Source organism: Salmo salar, unplaced genomic scaffold, assembly GCF_905237065.1.
Source record: "Salmo salar unplaced genomic scaffold, Ssal_v3.1, whole genome shotgun sequence".
Classification (NCBI taxonomy): Eukaryota; Metazoa; Chordata; class Actinopteri; order Salmoniformes; family Salmonidae; genus Salmo; species Salmo salar.
Window position 1 is genome coordinate 136726 of NW_025548909.1, and position 27752 is coordinate 164477.

Here is a 27752-nt window from a genome sequence, read left to right on the forward strand (position 1 = left end):
ATTCCCTACTTAAACAATGCCTGTCTGTCCTTAGAGGCCCTCTGAGTACTGGAAATAAGAGAAGAGCAGCTCCCACTAGTTCAGCTTCAACACAATCCATGTTTCCTGCATCTCTGCTGCTGGCAGAGAGTTTCTCTGTTCGTACAAATGGACATTTATTACAACTCTGAAATGATCAAATCTAATTTCTGATGAAAACTGACAACTGTTGTGTATTGATGTGTGTTTCTCCTTCCAGGTGGCTACTGTGGTATTGAACTCATCCATTCTGGTCCAGTGGTTATAAAACGAGGAGAGTCTTTCAGCAACTCTTGCAAATTCTCTGGGTTTTCTATATATTCTTACTGTCCTCACTGTATACAACAAGCTGAAGGCAAAGTTTTGAAGCATGTTGGTTATAATTGCACTAGTAGTACTTACACTGTAGATTCACTGAACAGCAAGATCAGCTCTAGTTATGACAGCTTCAGCAGTACAGTGTTTCTACAAGGGAACAACTTACAGACTGAAGACACAGCTGAGTATTACTGTGTCTGTGAGACACAGTGATACAAACCATGGCAAGAGCTGTACAAAAACTCATCCAGGGATTCATTGTATAATAGGATTCATTCAATTAAATAGAACAGAGATGATTCTCATCAAATTTGTAAACGAACACAAGCCCATCACTGGTGGTGCTGGAAATGTATATCTGAGTTGTTTACCAATTATTCTCCTGATATGACTTGATGGTATTCTAATTGATGTCTATCAAACATTCAATGAACTCAATCATGATCCATTACTTTAACATGTTAGTCATTCATATGATAAAGGTGGCCAGTACCGAACAAGAAGATCTAAGCTCTGTACTATCAAAAAGATACAAGGCATTATGATGTAAAAAATATGTATACAGTACCAGTCAAAGAATTTGACATACCTACTCATTACAGGGTTTTTCTTTATTTTTACAATTTCTACATTGTAGAATAATAGTGAGGACATCAAAACTATGAAATAACACATATATTGAATCATGTAGTAACCAACAAAAATGTTGCCTGCATCTCTGCTGCTGCTGCTGCTGGCAGCTGTATCCTGTGAGTCTCTCTGAATTTGGGGGAAAGACAGAACAATTAGCGATGGCTTTAGTTTTGTTATAACGTTTATAATATTTAATTTGTAGTGAGTTGCATTTTGAATGTTTTGTCCACAGGTCTTCACTGTGAAGAACTCACTCAGCCAGCCTCTCACTCAGCCATCTCCTGGAAGGGCTCATTGTTATGTATGGTACGACATGCTGTACGTCATACTGTACGTTCTTATGGTTTACGACAGTGTGCTGCTTTACGGATTAATGGGTTGTCAGAATGAGTGGCACATGTCATTAAACGACAGAGTGATGTACAATGTGAAACTGTGCAGATGTGCGTTCTTCTACAGCTAGGCTAGATATAACATTGGCGACAAAGATGGCTGAATTGAGTTTACCACCGCCAGCACCACTCCTCGCCGTGCCTGGCGAACCTCCAGTCCCGTGGAATAACTGGCTTGAAAGCTTTAACATTTATCTCGAAGCTATGGACTTTTCTACAATCTCTGACAAGCGGAGGACAGCACTGCTCCGTCACTGCCTCGCTACAGAGGGACAGAGGATTTTCAGAGCGCTTGGATCGGCTCCTACATTCACTGCTGCAGTCAGCCTCCTATGGAACCACTTCACCGGGAACGAGCGAGTGCTCCTCCGACGCTACCAGCTACGGAAGAGACACCAACGGCCGGGTGAGTCCATTCAAAGCTACGTGGCTAATCTGAGGGATTTGGCTAGCTCTTGTAACTACGGGACACTTCCGGACGAGATCATCAGGGATCAGTTAATAGAGGGGACGTTATGTGAAAAGACAAGGGAGAAACAGCTTTTGGAATCGGATAATTTACAACTAGATGGAACTATTAAAATAGCACTCCAGGTTGAAGCGGCATTGGAATGCTCTACTATGCTAACAGACAGCTCTGCAGCATACACTCGGTCCCCAGCCATTCTCACACAGCAGCTTCAGCCCGAGCAGGCGCACTACAACGATCACGCGCTGCGCACGGCCTGCGAAAGTGTGTCGTTCTGCCCCAGCTACTAGCTCCACCCAGCACAGGCCCTTAGTTTCATCTCACTCTCAACATGAACACACGGAAGTCCGAACTGTCTCCACCAACCATGTGTCATTCAGGACATGCACTGTGCAGCTGGGTGAAGTGGGTTTGCCTTTGCTGCTGGATACTGGCGCTGCGGTGTCGTTGCTCAACCTTGCCACTTACTACAAGTTTTTCAGTCACCTACCACTCCAACAGCCCTCCACTGCCCTGTGTGGGTATGGTAGATCCAAGATAGACATTATAGGCACCCTCCAGGTCCCAGTACACTACGGCACCAAGCATCTGCCATCATTCACATTTCATGTTGCAAAGCGGGGTGCCAACCTCTTGGGCCTCGACCTCTTCACAGGCTTGGGATTCACACTGAGAGATGACAGTGGGTCAGCTATCCACCAGGTTACCTGCACATGGCAACAGAACTGGCCAACTCTGTTTGATGGACTGGGCTGCCTCACAGCCTTTACTCACAGGCCCTTAGTGAATCCGGAAGTGACCCCAGTCATGCAGCCCCTGCGGCGCATTCCCTTTGCACTGCGTGATGACGTCACAAAAGATCTCCAGGCACAGTTGGATGCAGGCATCATTGAGCCAGTCAACACTGCCCCCTGGATTTCAAACTTGGTCATTGCAACCAAAATGTTAGGTGGAATCCGGACCTGTGTGGCTCTCCGTGCTGTGAACAAGGCCGTTGTCCCAGATAAGTACCCCTTGCCTACAGCTGAGGAGCTGACCGCACAATTCCATGGCTCCACAATCTTCACGAAGCTTGACCTTCGTCAGGGCTATCTTCAGGTACCCCTCCATGCAGCTAGCAGAGACGTCACGGCCTTTGTCACACATGCTGGCGTGTTCAGATATACACGCATGCCTTTTGGACTTAGCTCTGCTCTTAGCTCTTCTCCTCATATCTCAGCAAAAAGGGAATCAAACACATCCGCATGGCCTACTACAACCCACAAGCTAACGGAGGGGCGGAACGCTTCAACCAAACGCTGAAGAACGGCATCATAGCTCACCTGGTCCAGGGGTGCACGTTCCAAACTGCTTTGAATCAAATGCTAATGCACTACAGAGCAAGCAAACACACAACAACATAGGTCTAACTGGCATCCCTCATGCTAGGTCGTGAGATGGAACTGCCACTGGACAGACTCAGAACACAGAGAGTAGCAGAACTGGCGACTAGGTGCACCCAAGAATAGCAGGCAGTGAACAGGCACCAAAGAGCAATGAAACAGCGTTTTGACAAGGCACACAGGGTGAAGAAGTCGATCATCCAAGTGTCTGACTGGGTCCGAGCCCGACGGCCTCAGCGGTGCAACAAAATGGCCTCATTCTGGTCGGACCCCTTGCAGGTCAGTCGACAACTGGGGCCCGCCACATTCATGTTGAGCAATGGATCACGCTGGCACGCCAGCCGCCTCAGAAAAGTCCCTGCCCCTCGAGGAATACGAATGCACACAACACAGACATGCAGGCCAGAGACACCACCGGATGGACCTCCTCCACCACTACCCCCCGAGCCCCAGCCTCTGTGGGCTCCCCAAGGGCCAGAGGCATAAGCGGTGGCGGTTGAAGAAAGGCCTAGGTGGGCACGAACTCGCCCTGCTCATCTGGGGGACTACTTAACCTGTTATGGATAGGGGGCAGTATTTTCACGGCCGGATAAAAAACGTACCCAATTTAATCTGTTTATTACTCCTGCCCAGAAACTAGAATATGCATATAATTGTTTGATTTGGATAGAAAACACCCTAAAGTTTCTAAAACTGATTGAATGGTGTCTGTGAGTATAACAGAACTCATATGGCAGGGCAAAACCTGAGAAGATTCCAAACAGGAAGTGCCCTCTCTGACCATTTCTTGGCCTTCTTTAGCCTCTTTATTGAAAACAGAGGATCTCTGCTGTAACGTGACACTTTCTAAGGCTCCCATAGGCTCTCAGAAGGCGCCAGAACGTTGAATGATGACTTTGCAGTCCATGGCTGAAAAACAGTAGCGCATTTGGATAGTGGTCGATCTGAGAACAATGAGACGGGCGCGTGCGTGCATGTGAAGAGTCCATTTTACATTTTCAGTCTTTGAACGAAAACAGGGTTTCCCGGTTGGAATATTATCGCTATTTTACGAGAAAAATCGCATAAAAATTTATTTTAAACAGCCTTTGACATGCTTCGAAGTACGGTAATGGAATATTTTGAATTTTTTTGTCACAATACCGTCGGCGCGTCACCCTTCGTTACCCTTCGGATAGTGTCTTGAACGCACGAACAAAACGCCGCTATTTGGATATAACATGGATTATTTGGAACCAAACCAAGATTTGTTGTTGAAGTAGAAGTCCTGGGAGTGCATTCTGACGAAGAACAGCAAAGGTAATCCAATTTTTGGTGAGTACCAAACTTGGTGGGTGTCAAAATAGCTAGCCTGTGATGGCCGGGCTATCTACTCAAAATATTGCAAAATGTGCTTTCACCGAAAAGCTATTTTAAAATCGGACACCGCGATTGCATAAAGGAGTTCTGTATCTATAATTCTTAAAATAATTGTTATGTTTTTTGTGAACGTTTATCGTGAGTAATTTAGTAAATTCACCAGAAGTGTTCGGTGGGAATGCTAGTTCTGAACGTCACATGCTAATGTAAAAAGCTGGTTTTTGATATAAATATGAACTTGATTGAACAAAACATGCATGTATTGTATAACATAATGTCCTAGGAGTGTCATCTGATGAAGATCATCAAAGGTTAGTGCTGCATTTAGCTGCGGTTTTGGTTTTTGTGACATTATATGCTAGCTTGAAAAATGGGTGTCTGATTATTTCTGGCTGGGTACTCTCCTGACATAATCTAATGTTTTGCTTTCGTTGTAAAGCCTTTTTGAAATCGGACAGTGTGGTTAGATAAAGGAGAGTCTTGTCTTTAAAATGGTGTAAAATAGTCATATGTTTGAAAAATTGAAGTTTTCGGATTTTCGAGGAGTTTGTATTTTGCGCCACGCCCTATAATGGGATATTGGAGCGGTGTTCCGCTAGCGGAACGTCTAGATGTAAGAAGTTAACCTGTTAGGGCTAGGGGGCAGTATTGACACGGCTGGATAAAAAACGTACCCGATTTAATCTGGTTACTACTCCTGCCCAGTAACTAGAATATGCATATAATTATTGGCTTTGGATAGAAAACACTCCAAAGTTTCTAAAACTGTTTGAATGGTGTCTGTGAGTATAACAGAACTCAAATGGCAGGTCAAAACCTGAGAAGATTCTGTACAGGAAGTAACCTGTCTGACCATTTCTTGGCCTTCTTTGCCATCTCTATCCATTACAAAGGATCTCTGCTGTTACGTGACACTTCCTACGGCTGCCATAAGCTCTCAGAAGGCGGCAAAAAGCTGAATTGTGGCTTTGCAGGCTCTGGCTGAAAAAAAGTAGCGCGTTTGGGTAATGGCTGGTTACAGTACTGTGAGACTCAGGCTCGTGCCTGCGTCGACCGAAAGCTTTGTTTTCTTTCCTCTGTTTAACTAAACGGAGATTCCCGGTCGGAATATTATCGCTTTTTTAGGAGAAAAATGGCATAAAAATTGATTTTAAACAGCGGTTGACATGCTTCGAAGTACGGTAATGGAATATTTAGAATTTTTTTGTCACGAATTGCGCCATGCTCGTAACCCTGATTTATCATTTCGGATAGTGTCTGGAACGCATACGAACAAAACGCCGCTATTTGGATATAACGATGGATTATTTTGGACCAAACCAACATTTGTTATTGAAGTAGCAGTCCTGGGAGTGCATTCTCGACGAAGACAACAAAGGTAATCAAACTTTTGTAATAGTAAATCTGACTTTGGTCAGGGCTAAACCTAGTCGGTGTCTAAATGGCTAGCCGTGATGGCTGGGCTATCTACTGAGAATATTGCAAAATGTGCTTTCCCCCGAAAAGCTATTTTAAAATCAGACACCTCGATTGCACAAAGGAGTTCTGTATCTATAATTCTTAAAATAATTGTTATGTTTTTTGTGAACGTTTATCGTGAGTAATTTAGTAAATTGTTAGTAAATTCCCCGGAAGTTTGCGGGGGTATGCTAGTTCTGAACGTCACATGCTAATGTAAAAAGCTGTTTTTTGATATAAATATGAACTTGATTGAACAAAACATGCATGTATTGTATAACTTAATGTCCTAGGATTGTCATCTGATGAAGATCATCAAAGGTTAGTGCTGCATTTAGCTGTCTTCAGGGTTTATGTGACATTATATGCTAGCTTGAAAAATGGGTGTCTGATTATTTCTGGCTGGGTACTCTGCTGACATAATCTAATGTTTTGCCTTTTTGAAATCGGACAGAGTGGTTAGATTAACGAGAGTCTTGTCTTTAAAATGCTGTAAAATAGTCATATGTTTGAGAAATGGAAGTAATAGCATTTCTAAGGTATTTGAAAATCGCACCACGGGATTCAACTGGCTGTTGCGTAGGTGGGACGAATTCGTCCCACCTACGTAACAGCCACTTGAAGCCTGTGGCACGATTTTCAAAACCTTAAAAATCCTATTACTTCAATTTCTCAAACATATGACTATTTTACAGCTATTTAAAGACAAGACTCTCCTTAATCTAACCACACTGTCCGATTTCAAAAAGGCTTTACAACGAAAGCAAAACATTAGATTATGTCAGCAGAGTACCAAGCCAGAAATAATCAGACACCCATTTTTCAAGCTAGCATATAATGTCACAAAAACCCAGAAGACAGCTAAATGCAGCACTAACCTTTGATGATCTTCATCAGATGACAACCCTAGGACATTATGTTATACAATACATGCATGTTTTGTTCAATCAAGTTCATATTTATATCAAAAACCAGCTTTTTACATTAGCATGTGACGTTCAGAACTAGCATACCCCGCGAAACTTCCGGGAATTCGCTAACATTTTACTAAATTACTCACGATAAACGTTCACAAAAAGCATAACAATTATTTTAAGAATTATAGATACAGACCTCCTCTATGCACTCGATATGTCCGATTTTAAAATAGCTTTTTGGTGAAAGCACATTTTGCAATATTCTAAGTACATAGCCCAGGCATCACGGGCTAGCTATTTAGACACCCGGCAAGTTTAGCACTCACCATAATCATATTTACTATTATAAAAGTTTGATTACCTTTGTTGTCTTCGTCAGAATGCACTCCCAGACTGCTACTTCAATAACAAATGTTGGTTTGGTCCAAAATAATCCATCGTTATATCCGAATAGTGGCGTTTTGTTCGTGCGTTCCAGACACTATCCGAAATGGTAAAGAAGGGTCGTGCGCATGGCGCAATTCGTGACAAAAAAATTCTAAATATTCCATTACCGTACTTCGAAGCATGTCAACCGCTGTTTAAAATCAATTTTACGCCATTTTTCTCGTAGAAAAGCGATAATATTCCGACAGGTAATCTCCTTTTCGGCAAACAGAGGAAAAAATCACAAAGGCGGGGGCGGTCGGGTCACGCGCCTAAGCCCAGAGTCCCTTGATCGGCCACTTGAGAAAGGCGATCAAGTGTTTCAGCCTGGGGCTGGGATGACGACATTCTGTTTTTTCCCGGGCTCTGAGCGCCTATGGACGACGTAGGAAGTGTCACGTTAGAGCAGAGATACTTAGTAAAAGATAGAGATGGAAAAGAAGTTCAAGAAATGGTCAGACAGGCCACTTCCTGTAAAGGAATCTCTCAGGTTTTGACCTGCCATTTGAGTTCTGTTATACTCACAGACACCATTCAAACAGTTTTAGAAACTTTAGGGTGTTTTCTATCCATATGTAATAAGTATATGCATATTCTAGTTACTGGGTAGGAGTGGTAACCAGATTAAATCGGGTATGTTTTTTATCCAGCCGTGTCAATCCTGCCGCCTAGCCCTAACAGGTTAACAACGTCTATCATTTATCGCCCTCCAGGTTCCCTTGGAGAGTTCATCAATGAGCTTGACGTCTTGATAAGTTCCTTTCCTGAGGATGGCTCACCTCTCACAGTTCTGGGTGACTTTAACCTCCCCACGTCTACCTTTGACTCATTCCTCTCTGCCTCCTTCTTTCCCAACCTTCGCTCTCTCTCTCCCGCTACTCTCTCCTCTTCCATCCTATCATCTCTTCCCTCTGCTCAAACCTTCTCCAACCTATCTCCTGATTCTGCCTCCTCAACCCTCATCTCCTCCCTTTCTGCATCCTTTGACTCTCTATGTCCCCCATCCTCCAGGCCGGCTCGGTCCTCCCCTCCTGCTCCGTGGCTCGACGACTCATTGCGAGCTCACAGAACAGGGCAGCCGAGCGGAAATGGAGGAAAACTCGCCTCCCTGCGGACCTGGCATCCTTTCACTCCCTCCTCTCTACATTTTCCTCTTCTGTCTCTGCTGCTAAAGCCACTTTCTACCACTCTAAATTCCAAGCATCTGCCTCTAACCCTAGGAAGCTCTTTGCCACCTTCTCCTCCCTCCTGAATCCTCCCCCCCCTCCTCCCTCTCTGCGGATGACTTCGTCAACCATTTTGAAAAGAAGGTTGACGACATCCGATCCTCGTTTGCTAAGTCAAACGACACCGCTGGTCCTGCTCACACTGCCCTACCCTGTGCTTTGACCTCTTTCTCCCCTCTCTCTCCAGATGAAATCTTGCGTCTTGTGACGGCCGGCCGCCCAACAACCTGCCCGCTTGACCCTATCCCCTCCTCTCTTCTCCAGACCATTTCCGGAGACCTTCTCCCTTACCTCACCTCGCTCATCAACTCATACTTGACCGCTGGCTACGTCCCTTCCGTCTTCAAGAGAGCGAGAGTTGCACCCCTTCTGAAAAAACCTACACTCGATCCCTCCGAAGTCAACAACTACAGACCAGTATCCCTTCTTTCTTTTCTCTCCAAAACTCTTGAACGTGCCGTCCTTGGCCAGCTCTCCTGCTATCTCTCTCAGAATGACCTTCTTGATCCAAATCAGTCAGGTTTCAAGACTGGTCATTCAACTGAGACTGCTCTTCTCTGTGTCACGGAGGCTCTCCGCACTGCTAAAGCTAACTCTCTTTCTCCTCTGCTCTCATCCTCCTAGACCTATCTGCTGCCTTTGATACGGTGAACCATCAGATCCTCCTCTCCACCCTCTCCAAGTTGGGCATCTCCGGCGCGGCCCACGCTTGGATTGCGTCCTACCTGACAGGTCGCTCCTACCAGGTGGCGTGGCGAGAATCTGTCTCCGCACCACGTGCTCTCACCACTGGTGTCCCCCAGGGCTCTGTTCTTGGCCCTCTCCTATTCTCGCTATACACCAAGTCACTTGGCTCTGTCATATCCTCACATGGTCTCTCCTATCATTGCTATGCAGACGACACACAATTAATCTTCTCCTTTCCCCCTTCTGATAACCAGGTGGCGAATCGCATCTCTGCATGTCTGGCAGACATATCAGTGTGGATGACGGATCACCACCTCAAGCTGAACCTCGGCAAGACGGAGCTGCTCTTCCTCCCGGGGAAGGACTGCCCGTTCCATGATCTCGCCATCACGGTTGACAACTCCATTGTGTCCTCCTCCCAGAGTGCTAAGAACCTTGGCGTGACCCTGGACAACACCCTGTCGTTCTCTACTAACATCAAGGTGGTGACCCGATCCTGTAGGTTCATGCTCTACAACATTCGCAGAGTACGACCCTGCCTCACACAGGAAGCGGCGCAGGTCGTAATCCAGGCACTTGTCATCTCCCGTCTGGATTACTGCAACTCGCTGTTGGCTGGGCTCCCTGCCTGTGCCATTAAACACCTACAACTCATCCAGAACGCTGGTGTTCAACCTTCCCAAGTTCTCTCACGTCACCCCGCTCCTCCTCTCTCTCCACTGGCTTCCTGTTGAAGCTCGCATCCGCTACAAGTCCATAGTGCTTGCCTACGGAGCTGTGAGGGGAACGGCACCTCCGTACCTTCAGGCTCTGATCAGGCCCTACATCCAAACAAGGGCACTGCGTTCATCCACCTCTGGCCTGCTCGCCTCCCTACCTCTGAGGAAGCACAGTTCCCGCTAAGCCCAGTCAAAACTGTTCGCTGCTCTGGCACCCCAATGGTGGAACAAGCTCCCTCACGACGCCAGGACAGCAGAGTCAATCACCACCTTCCGGAGACACCTGAAACCCCACCTCTTTAAGGAATACCTAGGATAGGATAAAGTAATCCTTCTAACCCCCCCCCTTAAAAGATTTAGATGCACTATTGTAAAGTGGTTGTTCCACTGGATATCATAAGGTGAATCCACCAATTTGTAAGTCGCTCTGGATAAGAGCGTCTGCTAAATGACTTATTAAATGATTGTCAAAATGGCATTAATGTTGAGCTGAACCAAAGGTTTCACCAGGTATCTCTCCTATTACCTCTTCCTCTCATACACTGCATATGTTCCACAGCAGCAACTTGATGCGGTATGAAATAGAGACTTTATACCCCTCCTTCCACCACAGCACCCTTGTCTCTCATTTAACACTATCTCTTGCTAACCTAGATTTAATGTTCCAAATATCTGTGGTGAATGACACATCGAGCTTACTAACTATCTGACCTATTAAATCTGACCATGAACTCTATGGTGAACTCTGCTATCTCCTGACGTACTAGATAGCTACTTTATTAATACTCTCTCAGTCTGTGGTCCCCCTGTGGAAAAAACTTCTAAATCCTCCATAATCACTGTAGCATAGGTAGTATCTAATGTTGATCACTTAGTTTCCTACTGTAAGCACTGTATAGTTAGTGATGCTTGTATGCATGGAAAACTGTACAGCATATGCATATTTTCTGGAGCTCATTTAAATGAAATTATCAAATTTGTAAATTAATATAACCCCTACTTTTCAATGGGTGTGCGGTAAATTCATATATGAATTGTTTGCCAATTATACCCCTTCCAGGCTGATAAGACTAGAATATCATCAACGTCTGTAATATGTCTATCAAACATTCAATGAAGTAATTAGTGATCCATTACTTTAATATTTTAATTATAACTTTTTCCGTATTTGTTACGTTACAGCCTTATTCTAAAATGGATTCAATCATTTCCCCCCCCCCCCAGACAATACCGCATAATGACAAAATAAAAAACGATTTCTTTTGCCATTTTTGCACATTTATTACAAATACAAAACTGAAATATCACATTTACATAACTGTTCAGACCCTTTACTCAGAACTTTGTTGAAGCACCATGGACAGCAATTACAACCTCAAGTCTTCTCGGGTATGACGCTACAAGCTTGGCACACCTGTATTTGGGGACTTTCTCCAATTCCTCTCTGCAGATCCTTTAAAGGTCTGTCAGGTTGGATGGGGAGCATTGCTGCACAGGTCTCTCCAGAGATGTTTGATTGGGTTCAAGGCTCTGGATGAGCCACTCAAGGACATTCAAAGACTCCTGCGTTGGCTGTGTGGGTTGTCATCAATGATCCTCTCTGTACTTTGCTCTGTTAATCTTTGCCTCGATCCTGACTACTCTCCCAGTCCCTGCCGCTGAAAAACGTCCCACAGCATGATGCTGCCACCACAATGATTCACCTTATGGATGGTGTTTATGTTTTTTATTTTTAATACATTTGCAAAAATGTCTAAAAAACAGCTTTTGCTTCGTCATTATGGGATATTGTGCGTAGATTGCATATTTTTTATTTTATTTAATACATTTTAGAATAAGGCTGTAACGTAACAAAATGTGGGAAAAGGACAAGGAGTCTGAATACTTTCCAAATGCACTGTATATTCAGCTTAATATTAAAGACTGGGGACCATTGACACTCCTGGGTTATGATACAAAAAATATTAGCAGATTGTAAAGCTCATTGTACAAAGATGCCTAACATTATGCAGCTGTATAAGTCAGTTCTTGTTTTACATTGACAACACAGAGTATTTATAGTTTTCACAGTTATTAAATATTCTTCCCCGCACAGATATTCCCTTTAATTAAACAGTATATAGTATATACTGTATAATTACTCATTGTACAGTATATTATACAGTATATCCTCTCCTTATGCAAATTTCACTTCCCTTCTCCACCTCGTCCCTATATAAAAACCTCTCTGTATCTGAGAGTCCTAGTACGTCCCTCTGAGTCCTGGAGAGGAGAGAAGAGCAGCTCCCACCAGTTCAACTTCAACACAAACCATGTTCCCTGCATCTCTGCTGCTGTTGGTAACTGCATCATGTGTCTCTTTTTTTAAAAATATTTATGGTGAATAAATTGACTAATTTAACAACATCTGTGGTTTCTTTCAACAGGTGTTCAGAGTCAGACATTGACTGAGTCTGGACCAGTGGTTAAAAAGCCTGGAGAATCACACAAACTGATCTGTACAGCCTCTGGTTTAGACATAAATGGCTACTGGATGGGTTGGATCAGACAGGCTCCTGGGAAAGGACTGGAGTGGATTGCAGCTATTACTGGCAGTGATGGTGGCAGCACTTATTACCCCCAGTCAGTTCAGGGTCGGTTCACCATCTCCAGAGACAACAGCAAGCAGCAGGTATATCTCCAGATGAACAGCCTGAAGACTGAAGACTCTGCTGTTTATTATTGTGCCAAAGACACAGTGACACAGGAGGCTGCAGCGTCGTACAAAAACTGGTCAACACTGATCTCAGTATGAGTCTCTAAAATTAGTCTATGGTTCACTCTGTCAGCATCAACTGCATGTCGTCAACAACACACACACTGGTCGAGACATACCGTACTCTCACCTACAGGTCATATGCTCAATTATATCTAAAATATTGAAGTATTAAAAACACATTCTTTAAAAAATTATATAAATAAAAATGTAATTGGCCGAGTATAGATCATTGAGGGACACCAACAGTTAGATTGTTATATTCTGTGCTATTTCAAGTAACATTAATAACAATAATAATTGTTTTTATGGTAATAAGATGCTGTAAACAAAGTGAGATTCTAAAGTTTGTATTGCAGGTTGTTGCAGCTCATACCAATCAATCTACTCAACATGTCAGTGATACTAGTTGATTCTCTCTCTTCTTATACCAACTTCTCTCAGCTGCATGCAAAGTTCCACTCCTCTTCTCTCAGTATATAAAGAAAATGTGTATCTGTATTTCACTCAATTGGAACATACAAGTGCAGCTCCCACCAGTCTAAGTTCAACACAAACCATGCTTCCTGTTATCTGCTGCTACTGCTGGCAGGGGCCTCCTGTGAGTTTTTGGGAGCGATATATGAAAAAACAACAGAGGAATAGTATTCAGTCAAATGAATTGGAAAATATAATTCACTGAAGGTTGTATATCGTTGTGTTTGTTTTATTTTACAGGTGTGTTTTGTCAGACTGAGCTCTACACAGCCATGCTCTATGACCCTGCAAGCTGGACAGCCTCTGACCCTCTCCTGTAATGTCTCTGGGTATTCTTTAACCAGCACCAGCTACTGTACAGGTTGGGTTTGACAGCCTGCAGGAAAAGCACTGGAGTGAGTTGGAGAAATATGTGGCAGTGGTAACATATATTAAAGTGATAAGCTGAAAACAAGTTCAGTATCTCCAGAGACACTTCCAGCAGCACAGTAACTTTAACAGGATAGAGTCTGCTGACTGAAGACACAGCTGTGTGTTATTGTGCTCAAAGACCACAGTGATACAAACCAACACAGGACCTTTACAAAAACGGAATATTCATTAGAATCAAGCACAAGTGCAACATATGCCCCTGAGTTAAATATACTATAATATTATCAATTGAAGAACTGCTCTATAAAATAAAACTTCTTATTGATATATTGGCACAATAAGTGGCTATGTCACTATAACATGTACAACTTAATTCTTCACCAAAACATTTCTCAATAGTACCGACATATGTAGTATTTAGACCACTAGAGCTACGGGGAGAAACATTTAACACCATAGAGATGCAAATATGTTTCTATGCACAAAGACCCAAGGTCTCCTCCCATTGTATTGGAGTCTGATATAACTGCCCTCCACAGACCATCTACCTCAGTCATGACAAGTAGTCCCAGTCTATGTTCCTCCTTTTACAGAATATTAGAACCATCCCACAATGAGAGTTCTAGAATGTGTGTCCCTCTTGACTCTCATCTCAGGTGAGTTAACTGTTTTTTTTCTTCTGTCCAGTGTAGGAGAGAGGAGAGGATCTGTGCTACTTGGCTGGAGGGTCACGGTAACCTAAACTCTCTGTCTGTTTTTCAGCTGTTCAGGGGCAGTCACTCACCTCCTCTGAGCCAGTGGTGAAGAGACCTGGAGAGCCATTAACACTGTCCTGTGCTGTGTCTGGATTCTCCATGGGTAGTTACAGGAGGCACTGGATCCGTCAGAAACCAGGGAAAGGACTTGAGTGAATTGGATACATTTACAGTGACACTGCTTATTATGCGCAGTCTCTCCAGGACCAGTTCGCCATCACCAAAGACATCTCCAAAAACCAGCTGTACTTAGAGGTGTAAAGCCTGAAGACTGAAGACTCTGCTGTTTATTATTGTGCCAGAGACACAGTGACAGAGGAGGCTGCAGCACCTTACAAAAACTGATCAACACTGAACCCAGTATGAGAGGCAATGAGGCACTTCTGTTGTTCAGACACACTCTCTATGAGAGAGCAGAAAGACTGAAAAGTAATGGAAAAAACATTGAAATCAATATTATCCTCTTAAAATAATCCACACATATTATAACCTGAAAAGCACATTATTTACATGAGCCCAAAGTCAACTTTACAGAATTGAGTTAATTTTAGCTGTTACTGTAATGTGGTTCTGTGTGTAGCTGGTGTAGAGAGTCAGGCGCAGGACAGCAGAAATGAGTAAACAACGTACTTTACTCAAAATACAAAAATACAACGCAAAATATACGAGCCCACAAATAACGGACCGATTTACAAAGAACAATCCCTCACAAACAAACATGGGGAACAGAGGGTTAAATAATAAACAGGTAATTGGGTGAGTGAAACCAGGTGTGTAAGACTAAGACAAAACAAATGGAAAATGAAAAGTGGATGGGCGGTGGCTAGAAGGCCGGTGACGTCGACCGCCGAACGCCGCCCGAACAAGGAGAGGGACCGACTTCGGCGGAAGTCGTGACAGTTACGTTTTGAATATCTTTATCAGACAGAATTATATTATTGTGATCAGCAAACAGAAATATACTAAAACTAAAAACAGTAATGGACCAATTATAGATCCTTGGGGAACTGCACAATAGATTACAAAGAGGGGATAAGCAGTAAAAGATACATCTAAATCAATACAACTTGTATTGTCCCAGATAGGGAAATGCACTTCTTTCTGTGCTGTTCAGCCCTGTATAAAATGTCAAACATATCTAGTCTGAACATCTCACATGTAAAATCTGTAAAACAGAGAGCAGAATAAAGGACAGGAAGGAAGGAATCAAAGAATAGAGCAGAATATCTCTCATTCTCTATTTAAGCCTCCAGAGGGAGGTGTATGCAAAGTCTCCCTCCTCTCCATCTCTTTATAATTAGATACTCAGCGCTGACCTTCTCATTATAGGTAGCTTGGACTGACATTACAGCAAGCCCTGCACTAACCTGCCTATCACTGAACAATGGAACTGATGACTGTCTGGTGTTTAGTAGTCATGGTTCATATACAGTAAGTGAGAATGTGTTATCTTCATGAGTGTCTTCAACAGTGCAAGTATTCAGTAAACGTAGTCTACACAGCCAATAATGACCTGTTTCTAAACTGCTTATTAAGAACAGATAACTAAAACATAGTGATCGGTGGAAGTGATAGTAATAATAATAATAATAATAATACATGTGACATATATAGAGCTTTTCAAGGACCCAAAACTTCTTATTGATACACTGGCACAATACGTGTCTATGTCACTACTACATGAACACCTTGAGTCTTCACCAAAACATTTCTCAATAGTACCAATATATGTAGTATTTAGACCACTAGAGCTACGGAGAGAAACATTTAACACCATAGAGATGCAAATGTGTTTCTGTTCACATAGACCCAAGTTCTCCTCACATTTCAGTAGTCTGATATAAGTGCCCTCCGCAGACCATCTATCTCAGTCACGACGACCACTCCCAGTCTGTGCTCCTCCTTTACAGAATTTTAGATCTGTCACACAATGAGAGTTCTAGAATGTGTGTTCCTCCTGGCTCTCATCTCAGGTGAGTTAACTGGAGCTATGCTACTAGGATTGGTGGGTCACAGTCATGTAAACTCACTCACATCCTCCTAGCAAGTGGTGAAGAAACCTGGAGAGTCAGTAACACTGTCCTGTACAGTGTCTGGATTCTCCATGGGTAGCTACAACATGCACTGGATCCGTCAGAAACCAGGGAAAGGTCTAGAGTGGATTGGGCGTATTGACACTGGCACTGGCACTATATTTGCCCAGTCCCTCCAGGGCCAGTTCACCATCACCAAATACAGCTCCAAAAAAGGTGAAAAGTCCGGAAATTACGGTAGTCTGAACATCCCACATGAAAAATCTGAAAATAAGAGAGTGAAGAATGCTGATAATTTTCATGCCAGCTTGTAGTGTATTAAAGGTTTAAAAAGTATTGTAAAGTTTTTGATTTCCACTTTAAAATGTCAGAGTTGATTTGCCCTAACAAAAAATGTAGCACTCCCCCCCAAAAAATGTCCATTAATTACAATCCACATAATAATTCACATTTCTGGTTGCAGCAGGATTATTTCCTGCTGTAGAAAACTGGCTCAAATGTAGATCCTACATCTGTATCCCACTCAGTCTTTATTTAAGTCTCTAGAAGACAGTCGATGCAAAGTCTCCTCCCCTTCATCCCTTTATAAACAGACACTCAACTCTGGTCTTTTCATTATAGGCAGCTTGGACTGACATTACAACAAGTCCTATATTAGCTAATACTGAACAATGGAACAGATGATTATCTGCAGTTTAGTTCTCATGGTGATGTCCATACACAGTAAGTAAAACATTACACATTGGTGACTGAAGAATGGCTGAGTTGTTAAACTCGAAATCAGTGTAAATACCACATCTTCAACTGAGTGTTTTTTGTTGTTGCAGGTGTTTGTTGTGATATAAGGCTGGATCAGTCTCCTCCTCAAGTGAAAAGACCTGGAGACACTGTTAAACTGTCCTGTACAATCTCTGGTTTCTCAATGAGTGGCTACTGGATACACTGGATGAGGCAGAACCAAGGGAAAGCCCTGGAGTGGATCGGGAGAATGAATAGCAATTCTCCATACTACTCAGACTCCCTGAAAGACCAGTTCACCCTGACTGAGGACGTCTCCACAAGCACACAGTTCTTAGAGGCCAAGAGTCTGAGATCAGAGGACTCTGCTGTTTATTATTGTGCCCGAGAGACACAGTGACTGAAGCTGGTGAAGCAGCTGTACAAAAACCCATAGCCCCTAACAACATTGTAAGCTGGTGTACTACTTCCTTTCTTTGTGTCACACTAGACTAATACTCAGTATCATTACTGTAAAGAATTCAACAACAACAATATCACAAAACACTACACAATATAAGAGTCCAGCTCTGACACTCAAACTACCCAATCAAAGTATATTTTGTCCAGTCTGGTCAAGCTTTCTTGTTTTCACATGAACAAGTATTTAAAGGCCAAGTGAAGTCAAAAACATGATTTTCTTGTGTATTATATATATATATATATATATATATATATATATATATATATTTCCACACTATAAGTTTGGAATAATACTGTGAAATTGTGAAAATGATCATAATGCCATTTTAGTGTAAGATTGTTTTTTAAACACTTCCTGAAACTTGTGGCCTTCCATGGGAGTTGTGGCCTTCCATGGGAGTTGTGGCCTTCCATGGTGACATCACCATGCAGTAAATTAGTTAATAGACCAATAAGAAGGACAGTCCAAACCTTTGCCAATAACAGCACATTTTCTGTTTCCCCTCCCCACTCAAACCACTCCCAGACAGTCCTAGCAAAATTCTTGCTTGAGAAATTGCTCTTTGCTATGAAGATATTTTTTACAATATTAATTGAAAACAGTCACATTATTGCTACCCAGAAATTAGATAATCATTTTGAGATAAAAACAGCTCCATTGAACCTTTAACAAACTATTCAGGTCTTATGAATCTGTTCCCCATTTCTGAATTCTATATTTAATCTCTGTGTGATCTTTTCACCCTGTGAGGAGGAGTCAATGCAAAACTCTGAGCTTTTCCATCACTACTTATTTCACTACAGAGTGGAGGAGAGGGACTGAAGCTCTGACTAGACTGAAACACAGAAACACATCTAATAACTAATAATAATTAATCATGACATTTACTATTGTGGTTCTACTGATGACAATGGGCTTGACAGGTGAACACTATTACACTGTTTTTATTTGTAAAACAATGTTAGCTGAGTTTTTGAGTCAAGGTATTTTATCAAATTATACTTTGTTTCCACAGGTGTTGAGAGTCAGACATTGACTGATTCTGGACCAGTGGTTAAAAAGCCTGGAGAATACCACCAACTGACCTGTACAAGTATGGGTAGCTGCAGCTCAATGTGGCGACCGAAGTATGGGTGAGTGGGTGTGTCAAAATGAGTGGGTGTATGGAAAGCGAATCAGCTAATTGAGCAGATTTGTTGCCACTCAAGACTGTTTTGCGTGGCTGATTGGGCTGCACTATGAGTCGATAGTAAACCAGCGACCGTGCTCCAGTGTTGTCCCTGCCGAATTAATGCGCTTCCTACAGGGTATCAAGGTTGTGTCGCCAGCTGTAGCTACGTGGCATTATATTTCAAGTAGGATAGCAGCCTACACAATAAATAACAAATATTTTAACCATCTAGATGTCACCTTTATACATTCATACAGTCTACTACTCAATGGGGAGGGCATGAAAAGCTACAACATGGTAACAATATCGGGACCAAGTGCCCTTCGGACCGTAATTATCGCCGGAGGAACTGTGGATCGTCGCCAGAAACTCCGGACTGTAGGTCGTTGCCGGAAGCTCTGGACCGTGGGTCGTCGCCGGAGACTCCGGACCGTATATCGTCGCCGGGGACTCTGGACCGTAGATCGCCACAGAAGGCTCTGGACCGGGAACCGTCGCCGGAGTCCCCGGACCGCCGACCGTCGCTGGAGGCTCTGGACCGCAGACCTTCACTGGAGGCTCTGGACCGCCGGCTGTCGCTGGAGGCTCTGGACCGCAGACCGTCGCTGGTGGCTCTGGACCGGGAACCGTCGCTGGTGGCTCCGGACCGGTAACCGTCGCTGGAGGCTCCGGACCGGGAACCGTCGCTGGAGGCTCCGGACCGGGAACCGTCGCTGGAGGCTCCGGACTGGGGAGCGTCGCTGGAGGCTCCGGACTGGAGAGTGTCGCTGGAGGTTCCGGACCGGGGACCGTCGCTGCAGGCTCCGTGCCATGGATCCTCACTACAGGTTCCGCGCCATGGATCATCACTGGAGGCTTTGTGCCATGGATCATCACTGGAGGCTCTGGGCCATGGATTGTCACTGGAGGCTTCATGCCATGGATCATCCCTACAGGCTCCAGGCCATAGATCATCACTGGAGGCTTCCTACGTGGAGCTGGAACCGGTCTCAACGGACTGGGAAACGCACAGGATATACTGGGCCGTGGAGGCGCACTTGAGGTCTGGAGCTTGGCCCAACACAAAGAAATACAAAAACATAGAACGCCCACCCACCTATCACACCCTGACCTAACTAAACAGAGAAAACACAGCTCTCCTAGGTCAGAGCGTGACATTAGATGGCTGTGACCCTCCAGCCAAGTAGCACAGCTCCTCTCCTCTCTCCTACACTGGAATGAAATAACTCCAGTTAACTCACCTGTGATGAGAGCCAGGAGGAACACACATTCTACAACTCTCATTGTGGGTAAATACTAAGATTCTCGAAACAAAGGAGGAGACTGGGAGTGGCAGTTGTGACTGAGGGAGATGGTCTGTGTGGTTCAGTTATTATAGCAGACTATTGGAATGGGAGGAGACGTAGGCTCTTGGAACACAGAACATTTGCATCTTCATGGTGTTAAATGGCTGTTCCTTTAGAATTGTTGGTCTATTTACTACATATCTTGCCAGTTATGAAATGTATTGGACTTGGTGAAGACTCATGGTGTAGACCCTGCTGTTTGTTATTGTGCCCATGTATCAGTAAGAACATTTTACATTTTGTTTTATAGAACTTGATTTGAACAAATACAGTCCTACTGTTTTTATGTCTCTACTGGTGGTAAATAAATGCCTTATTGTTGTGTTGTGCTTGATTCATTCCATGGGTATAAGGTTTTTGTACTGGTCTGTTGCTGGTTTGTATCACTGTGGCCACCGAGCACAGTAATACACAGCTGTGTCTTCAGTCTGCAGACTCTGTCCTTTTAAAAACACTGTGTTGCTGGAAGTGTCTCTTGTGAAACTGAACCTGTCTTTTAGGGAACTTTGAGAGTTTGAGCTTCCATCATAATAGATGGTCCAAATCCATTCAAGTGCTTTTCCTGTAGGATGTCGGATCCAGCCTATTCCATGGAGGTTGGTGCTATCAGTCAGAGAATAACCAGAGACTTTACAGGTGATGCTCAAAGACTCTCCAGGCTTTACATCCAATGAGCTTGGTTGGGTGAACTCAAGTCCACAGTGTACACCTGTCAATGGAAGAATAAGAATTAAAACAATCTATGGATTTTACAGAGTAATCAAAAAGTAATTTGACAGTGTAAACTATCGATACAGAATCACAAATAAGGTTTTCAGTTTAAAAAACTAAAATCGAAAGAGACTCACATGATGCAGCTGTCAGCAGCAGCAGCAGAGATGCAGGGAACATGATTTGTGTTGAAGCTGAATTGGTGGGAGCTGGATTGTTAAGTCTGAGTGAAAGAGAAACAGACACTCCACTTTATATCAATAGAGAAAGGGGGTGTAACTTTGCATAGACCTGAGAGAGCTATTAGAATAAGAAGAGTGTACATAAATAACTTGTTTTGAAATAAATACATTGATTGACTTTTATAAGCTGAACCAACCTGCATAATGAATTGTAAAACAGGGGTGTAACTTTGCATAGACCTTAGAGATTTAGGTATATTTTAACAATTACATTAAACTTTTGATACTTAAGTATATTTAAAACCAAATGCTTTTAGACTTTTACTTAAGTAGTACTTTACCTGGCAACTTTCATTTTTACTTTAGTTATTTTCTATTAAGGTATCTTTACCTTTACTCAAGTATGACAATTGAGTACTTTTTCCACCACTGTATATAACGATATAGTATCAAAAACAAAAGTCTGATTGACTGTTATAAGCTGAACCAACCTGCATTATGAACTGTTACATGAAATACACATTTGAGTGAAATGTTGATTCTCTCTTTGTTTACAGCATGTTATTTTAACACAATAATTATTGTTTTTCAATGTTTTTGCGAATTGAACAGAATGTATTAATTATGTATAAAATGATTAGTCTGTTTATAAAAATATATAATAATTGAATATAGTAACTTTTCTTGTCCAGCAATGATCTGTATTTGGCCCATTAGACATTAACTTTTACTTAGATTTATTTTATTGAGTTTTCTTTATAAATGTTATTTGATCCCAAAAAATGGCAGGTACATGTTTTTATATGTTTTCATGTATTATTTTGAATATAGTTGAGAATATGATCTGTCTATGATATGTGTCGATCAGTGTGTGTAGTTCATGCTATGGAGTTACTGATAGAGTGGAGCACAGACTCGTCTTAAAGACTTTTATACTGAGATCAATGTTGACCCATTTTTGTACTGCGTTGCAGCCTCCTGTGTCACTGTGGCTGTCAGGTACAATAATAAACAGTCTTCAGGCTCATCATCTGGAGATACACCTGCTGCTTGCTATTGTCTCTGGAGATGGTGACCTGACCCTGAACTGACTGGGAGTAGTATTGGGTACTACCACTGGGATTGCTAATATGAGCAAATGTCGAAATTTGGTTGGAAATCAGGATTCATTGGTCAGTCTATGTCATGGAATGAGCAGGTGTTCATAATGTTTTGTACATCCAGTGAACACAATTCAATTCTCAATTGTCTCGAGGCTAAAAAGCCTTCTATAACATGTCTCCTCCCTTCATCTACACTGATTGAAGTGGATTTAACAAGTGACATCAATAAGGGATCATATCTTTCACCTGGATTCACCTGGTCAGTCTATGTCATGGAAAGACCAGGTATTCATAATGTTTTGTACACTCATTGTATAATTATTCGTTGTATATGATAATTTAATATATAAACTGTTGGTGTCCTTCAACAATCTATACTTGGCCCATTAGATATTTTAATGTACTTTGATTTGCAATTTCAGTTGTATGACTTTTCTTCATCTGCTTGATAAATAAAATGGCAGGTATGTTTTTATGTTTTATTATTTTAGATACAATTGAGAATATGATCTGTCTATTACAGTATGACATGTGTCTCACAGTGTGTGTCAGTGATGCCAATGAGGTTGCGTCAAGTCTCTTAGAGACTTACATCCTGAGATCAATGTTGACCAGTTTTTGTACGACGCTGCATTGACCAGTTTTTGTACGACGCTGCAGCCTCCTGTGTCACTGTGTCTCAGTCACAATAATAAACAGCGGAGTCTTCAGTCTTCAGACTGTTCATCTGGAGATACACCTGCTGCTTGTTAGTGTCTTTGGAGATGGTGAACTGACCCTGAATAAACCGGAAGTAGTAGATTTCAGCACTATCATATCTTATAATGGCAATCCATTTAAGTCCTTTTCCAGGAGCCTGTCTGATCCAAGCCATCCAGTAGTCACTGAATGTAAACCCAGAGGCTGTAGATGTTGAGGGGGAAGCTGCATCCCAATATGGCGACTGGTGTATGGGCGAGTGGGTGCGTTGAATGGAAAGTAGTGGGCGTGTGGAAAGTAGTAGGTGTGTCGAAAGCGCTCTGCTAAAGGTTAGACGGTTTTGATTGAGCTGTTTCTTTTCTTCCGTTTCTTACCATGCCACTACAATACACTGAGCTACTGTACCGCAAGAGGTTGGACTTCTGTTTTTAAGCCAGATGATCTGAGTCGTATTTCACAGTTCTTTTAACACAAATAATTGTACAGTTTCAGTTTTAAAATTGACGATTGTTTATTTTTTATTAAAAGTATTGATGATGGGTGTATACTGTTGCTTCATGAGTTGTATGTGTGTGCTTACTGTGACTGTCACCCTTATATTGGCTACTAATTAGCTACCTCCCACAGTAGGAAATGTCAAGTGGGAGCGAAGGGCACTGTGTCCCGATATTGTCATTTAGCTATTTGCTCCTTACGGACTGTGGTTGGTTTGGATGGCTGTTGTCATGACGTTGGCCTGTGGGTAAGGTTTATGACCCCCCCATAAATACCTTTCTCCCTTCCCCTCTCTGAATCTACTGAAGGACTTGAATAGCCTGTGTTAAATATAGAGAGTCTGGGAACATCAAACAAATGGGGAAAGGAACCATATTTTGTTAATAAAACCAGTTGGAAATATGCTTGATAACGTAATGAGTATGGATTTCATTTCAGTTGTCATCTGAGACATTATGACTGATGACAGGACGACATAAACTGTACCTGAGAAAGTATACGCCCTCTAGTTATCAGAGTCACATGGAATTGTTATGCAATTGAAATGTTTGATATGGAAATTGTTTGTTAGGAGATTAAATGTAATTTTAGCTTCCAAATGAGAGAATTGGGTTTTCATAAGGAAAGTGCCCTGCTCGATCAGTGGCCCAACCCTGTGAAGAGACAGGGGTTATAAACGATGAAACACCTCCCTCCCTCTCTCCACTATATAAGCCTTTGACGAAAAGATAACCACGTGGTTCCAGTACGGGAGGTCTGCAGCCTCTACGTTAGAAGGACACACATGTCAAGAACAGAACTAAGCCAACCTCGGCGTGAGCTTTGGTGGCGAATGGTATGAACTTTGAGCTTATTCACTACAGAAGTGCTACTTCCTAGCCGTTGAGTTAGCAGCGGCCGCTGCTTACGTGGGCTAGGAAAGGACGGACGACAGATCCAGTCTAACAACCAGACGAATATACCACCACGTATCCAATTGACCACCATTGACATTCTTCCAAAAACAGGGAGATCTGTTGGCCAACCCGGCCAGCATCTACGACCAATCTACCGAAGCGCAGCTCAGAGTAAATATTTATTGCATTTTCCTTTTCCAAATGGCCGGTAATTTAGAATGCATAAGATAATGTATTTACGATAGCATAGCTGCTGTTTCTCTGTTCCTAAATCTTCCCGCTCTTTCATTCAAGCCCAACCCCCTTTCCTTTGTGTAACCAGCTTTCATACAGGTTCCGTCCACCAGGACGTTTTCTGTATGACATCATTGTATTCTGTGTATTTGTAATTCTGTGTGATTGGTTAGGTATTTAGTAAATAAATAATTAAACCCAATTTTGTATTGCTGATTCAACTTGTTAGCCAGGGTTCGTGAAGATAACCAAGAATTTACAACTTTCATTATGAGACTGAAAATAAAACAAGGGTTAATATTGACTGCTATCGATGTAAAATATTACAAAGTATTTTAAGAGTTTATTCGGAAGATAACGGCTCTATAAACGTTCTTCCGTGGTGCCCCGACTTTCTAGTTAATTACATTTACATGATTAGCTTAATCAGGTAATATTAATTACAGAGAAATCATTTTATAAGTTAGCATGTCATATCACTTAATCCGGCATAGCCAAAGACACTACACTGTTCACAAATTTAAATGTCTATTTGAACCCAATAATGTTTGAATTCAAGAAGTTTAAGCTGCCTATCAATCATTTTGGAAACCAGTGGACAGTGAAATATGCGCTCTTGCAACAGCTGCATAGTGCGGATCCCAGCCTATGGAATAAAAGTGGGGATTTTATTGCTCAATCTAATTCAAGCTGATACAATGTATGATTCCAAATTAGAGGCAGCTGGTCATCGTTGTCTCTAATTGAGGATCATATTTAAGTAGTTGTTTTTCCCACCTGTATTTGTGGAAGATTATTTTGAGTTCGTGCATGTTGCACCGCTGTCGTCACGGTTTGTTATTTTGTGTATAGTTTATTGTTTGTCTGGCTAAGTTTTTTATAGTGTCTTGAACGCACGAACAAAACGCCGCTATTTGGATATAACTATGGATTATTTTGAACCAAACCAACATTTGTTATTGAAGTAGAAGTCCTGGGAGTGCATTCTGACGAAGACAGCAAAGGTAATAACATTTTTCTTATAGTAAATCTGATTTTGGTGAGTGCTAAACTTGGTGGGTGTCTAAATAGCTAGCCCTGTGATGCCGGGCTATCTACTGAGAATATTGCAAAATGTGCTTTCACCGAAAAGCTATTTTAAAATCGGACATAGCGAGTGCATAGAGGAGTTCTGTATCTATAATTCTTTAAATAATTGTTATGTTTATTTGTGAACGTTTATCGTGAGTAATTTAGTAAATTCACCGGAAGTTTGCGGGGGGGTATGCTAGTTCTGAACGTCACATGCTAATGTAAAAAGCTAGTTTTTGATATAAATATGAACTTGATTGAACAAAACATGCATGTATTGTATAACATAATGTCCTAGGGTTGTCATCTGATGAAGATCATCAAAGGTTAGTGCTGCATTTAGCTGTGGTTTGGGTTTATGTGACATTATATGCTAGCTTGAAAAATGGGTGTCTGATTATTTCTGGCTGGGTACTCTGCTGACATAATCTAATGTTTTGCTTTCATTGTAAAGCCTTTTTGAAATCGGACAGTGTGGTTAGATTAACGAGAGTCTTGTCTTTAAAATGGTGTAAAATAGTCATATGTTTGAGAAATTGAAGTAATAGCATTTCTAAGGTATTTGAATAACGCGCCACGGGATTCAACTGGCTGTTGAGTAGGTGGGACGATTTCGTCCCGCCGACCCGAGAGAGGTTGAAATATTCAGGGGCCTCACACAAAATGTCCTCGATGCTTTTATCATTGGGTTCGTGACAAGAGACGCATAGCACCCCCAGAATTGGCCTAGGAGACATCATTTTCTGTTTTATGTTCTGGGTTTTATTTTTTAAATCTTGTTTAGTGTTCTGGGGCCGCATGTGTTGTTCTGGGTCTTATTTATAATGCGTCTGCCACCAACACAATCCCCCAGGACATTTCTACTTGATAGACAACAGCCCTAAGGGCAATAAAATAGGGGGTGTGGGGGCATCCTCTTTGAAATGTTCAAACACATCCCCCCCCCAGTTCAACGAGGCCCCTACACATCAATCATCATGACAACTTCAAAGGAATAGATGCAATATATGCATAAATTAACACACACTCTAACATGTGACAACAGGAACAGGATGCACTTATATGGGCATAACTACGTGACAACTTCCCGCCAGGATGTCCTGACAGGATTCCCATATTTGGGCATGCACACGTCATCCGGACATAGGGTCAAAAATCAAACGTTTGACGCGTGCCGTCAAACGTTCTCTCTTACGTGCTAAAAGTCCAACCTCAGAACATAAATGGAGAAACCACAACCTGTAACAGGCCCTACCTATCTATCATTACATATCACAGGATAAAAACACATACAGATATAATGGAATACCGTCTCTATTATAAAGCTTATAAAAAAAATTATTCACCAAAATTAATATTGAGGGATTCAGATGGTTTCATTCTGACATACTTTGATGACGCGGGAACAGGAACAAATACTCTACTGTAGTAAGTAATTCTTAAATGTCTCATTTTAAGTCATTCCCAGGTCAATGTTGTTATATTCCATAACAGAGCATCTCAAGATGACCTCATACCAGTTGAACTGTAGGAATTTATCATATTCTCTTGTCATTGGTCCTCCCAGTGAGGAGGGTATCATGCAAAACTCTCTAGACCTTCATCTTTATTAATGTCTCTGTTGAAGGAGAATTCTTCTGAGGACTGTCTCAACTCCCTTTAGAGAACTACACAGATCACCATGTTTCCTACCACAGGAATATTCTTATTGACAGTCTATCTAACAGGTGAGGATACAGTATGTTTAATTATACTGTCTATCAAATAAACAAGTTGACATCAGATTTTAGTTTCAACTTCAACAACATCTCTGCTTTCTATTTCCACAGGTGTTTATGGTCAGACACTGACTGAGTCTGGACCAGTGTTTAAAAAGCCTGGAGAATCCCACCAACTGACCTGTACAGCCTCTGGGTTCACATTCAGTAGCTATGAGATGAACTGGATCAGGCAGGCTCCTGTGAAAGGACTGGACTGGATTGCTTATAGTTATGGTACTGCTACATATTACTGCCAGTCAGTCCAGGGTAGATTCACCATTTCCAGAGAGGACTCCAGCAGTAAACTGTACCTACAGATGAACAGCCTGAAGAGTGTGGACACAGCAGTGTATTACTGTGCTAGAGAGTCACAGTGGTTAAATTAAGGGAGAAGCCGTACAAAAACCACTTCCCCATTCAGCACAGACAATCTCATTTATTTTTGATGAATGCTTTAATAGCTAAATGTTCACAAGCACCGCTGTAC

The 27752-nt window shown here is 42.3% G+C and overlaps 4 gene segments (V, D, J or C); 3 read left to right on the forward strand and 1 right to left on the reverse strand.

Moving 5' to 3' along the window:
* Positions 1-12258: 12258 nt before the first annotated feature.
* LOC106601707 (Ig heavy chain V region 914-like) lies at positions 12259-12798 on the forward strand. The segment is given in 2 exon segments: positions 12259-12356; positions 12431-12798. Coding segments are annotated over 2 exon segments (408 nt in total).
* A 4162-nt stretch (positions 12799-16960) lies between these two features.
* Positions 16961-17534, forward strand: LOC106601706 (immunoglobulin heavy variable 3-74-like). The segment is given in 2 exon segments: positions 16961-17119; positions 17224-17534. Coding segments are annotated over 2 exon segments (363 nt in total).
* A 940-nt stretch (positions 17535-18474) lies between these two features.
* On the forward strand, positions 18475-27651 carry LOC123733425 (Ig heavy chain V region 914-like). The segment is given in 2 exon segments: positions 18475-18520; positions 27335-27651. Coding segments are annotated over 2 exon segments (363 nt in total).
* On the reverse strand, positions 20400-21158 carry LOC106601725 (Ig heavy chain V region PJ14-like). The segment is given in 2 exon segments: positions 20400-20823; positions 20963-21158. Coding segments are annotated over 2 exon segments (369 nt in total).
* Positions 27652-27752: the final 101 nt, after the last annotated feature.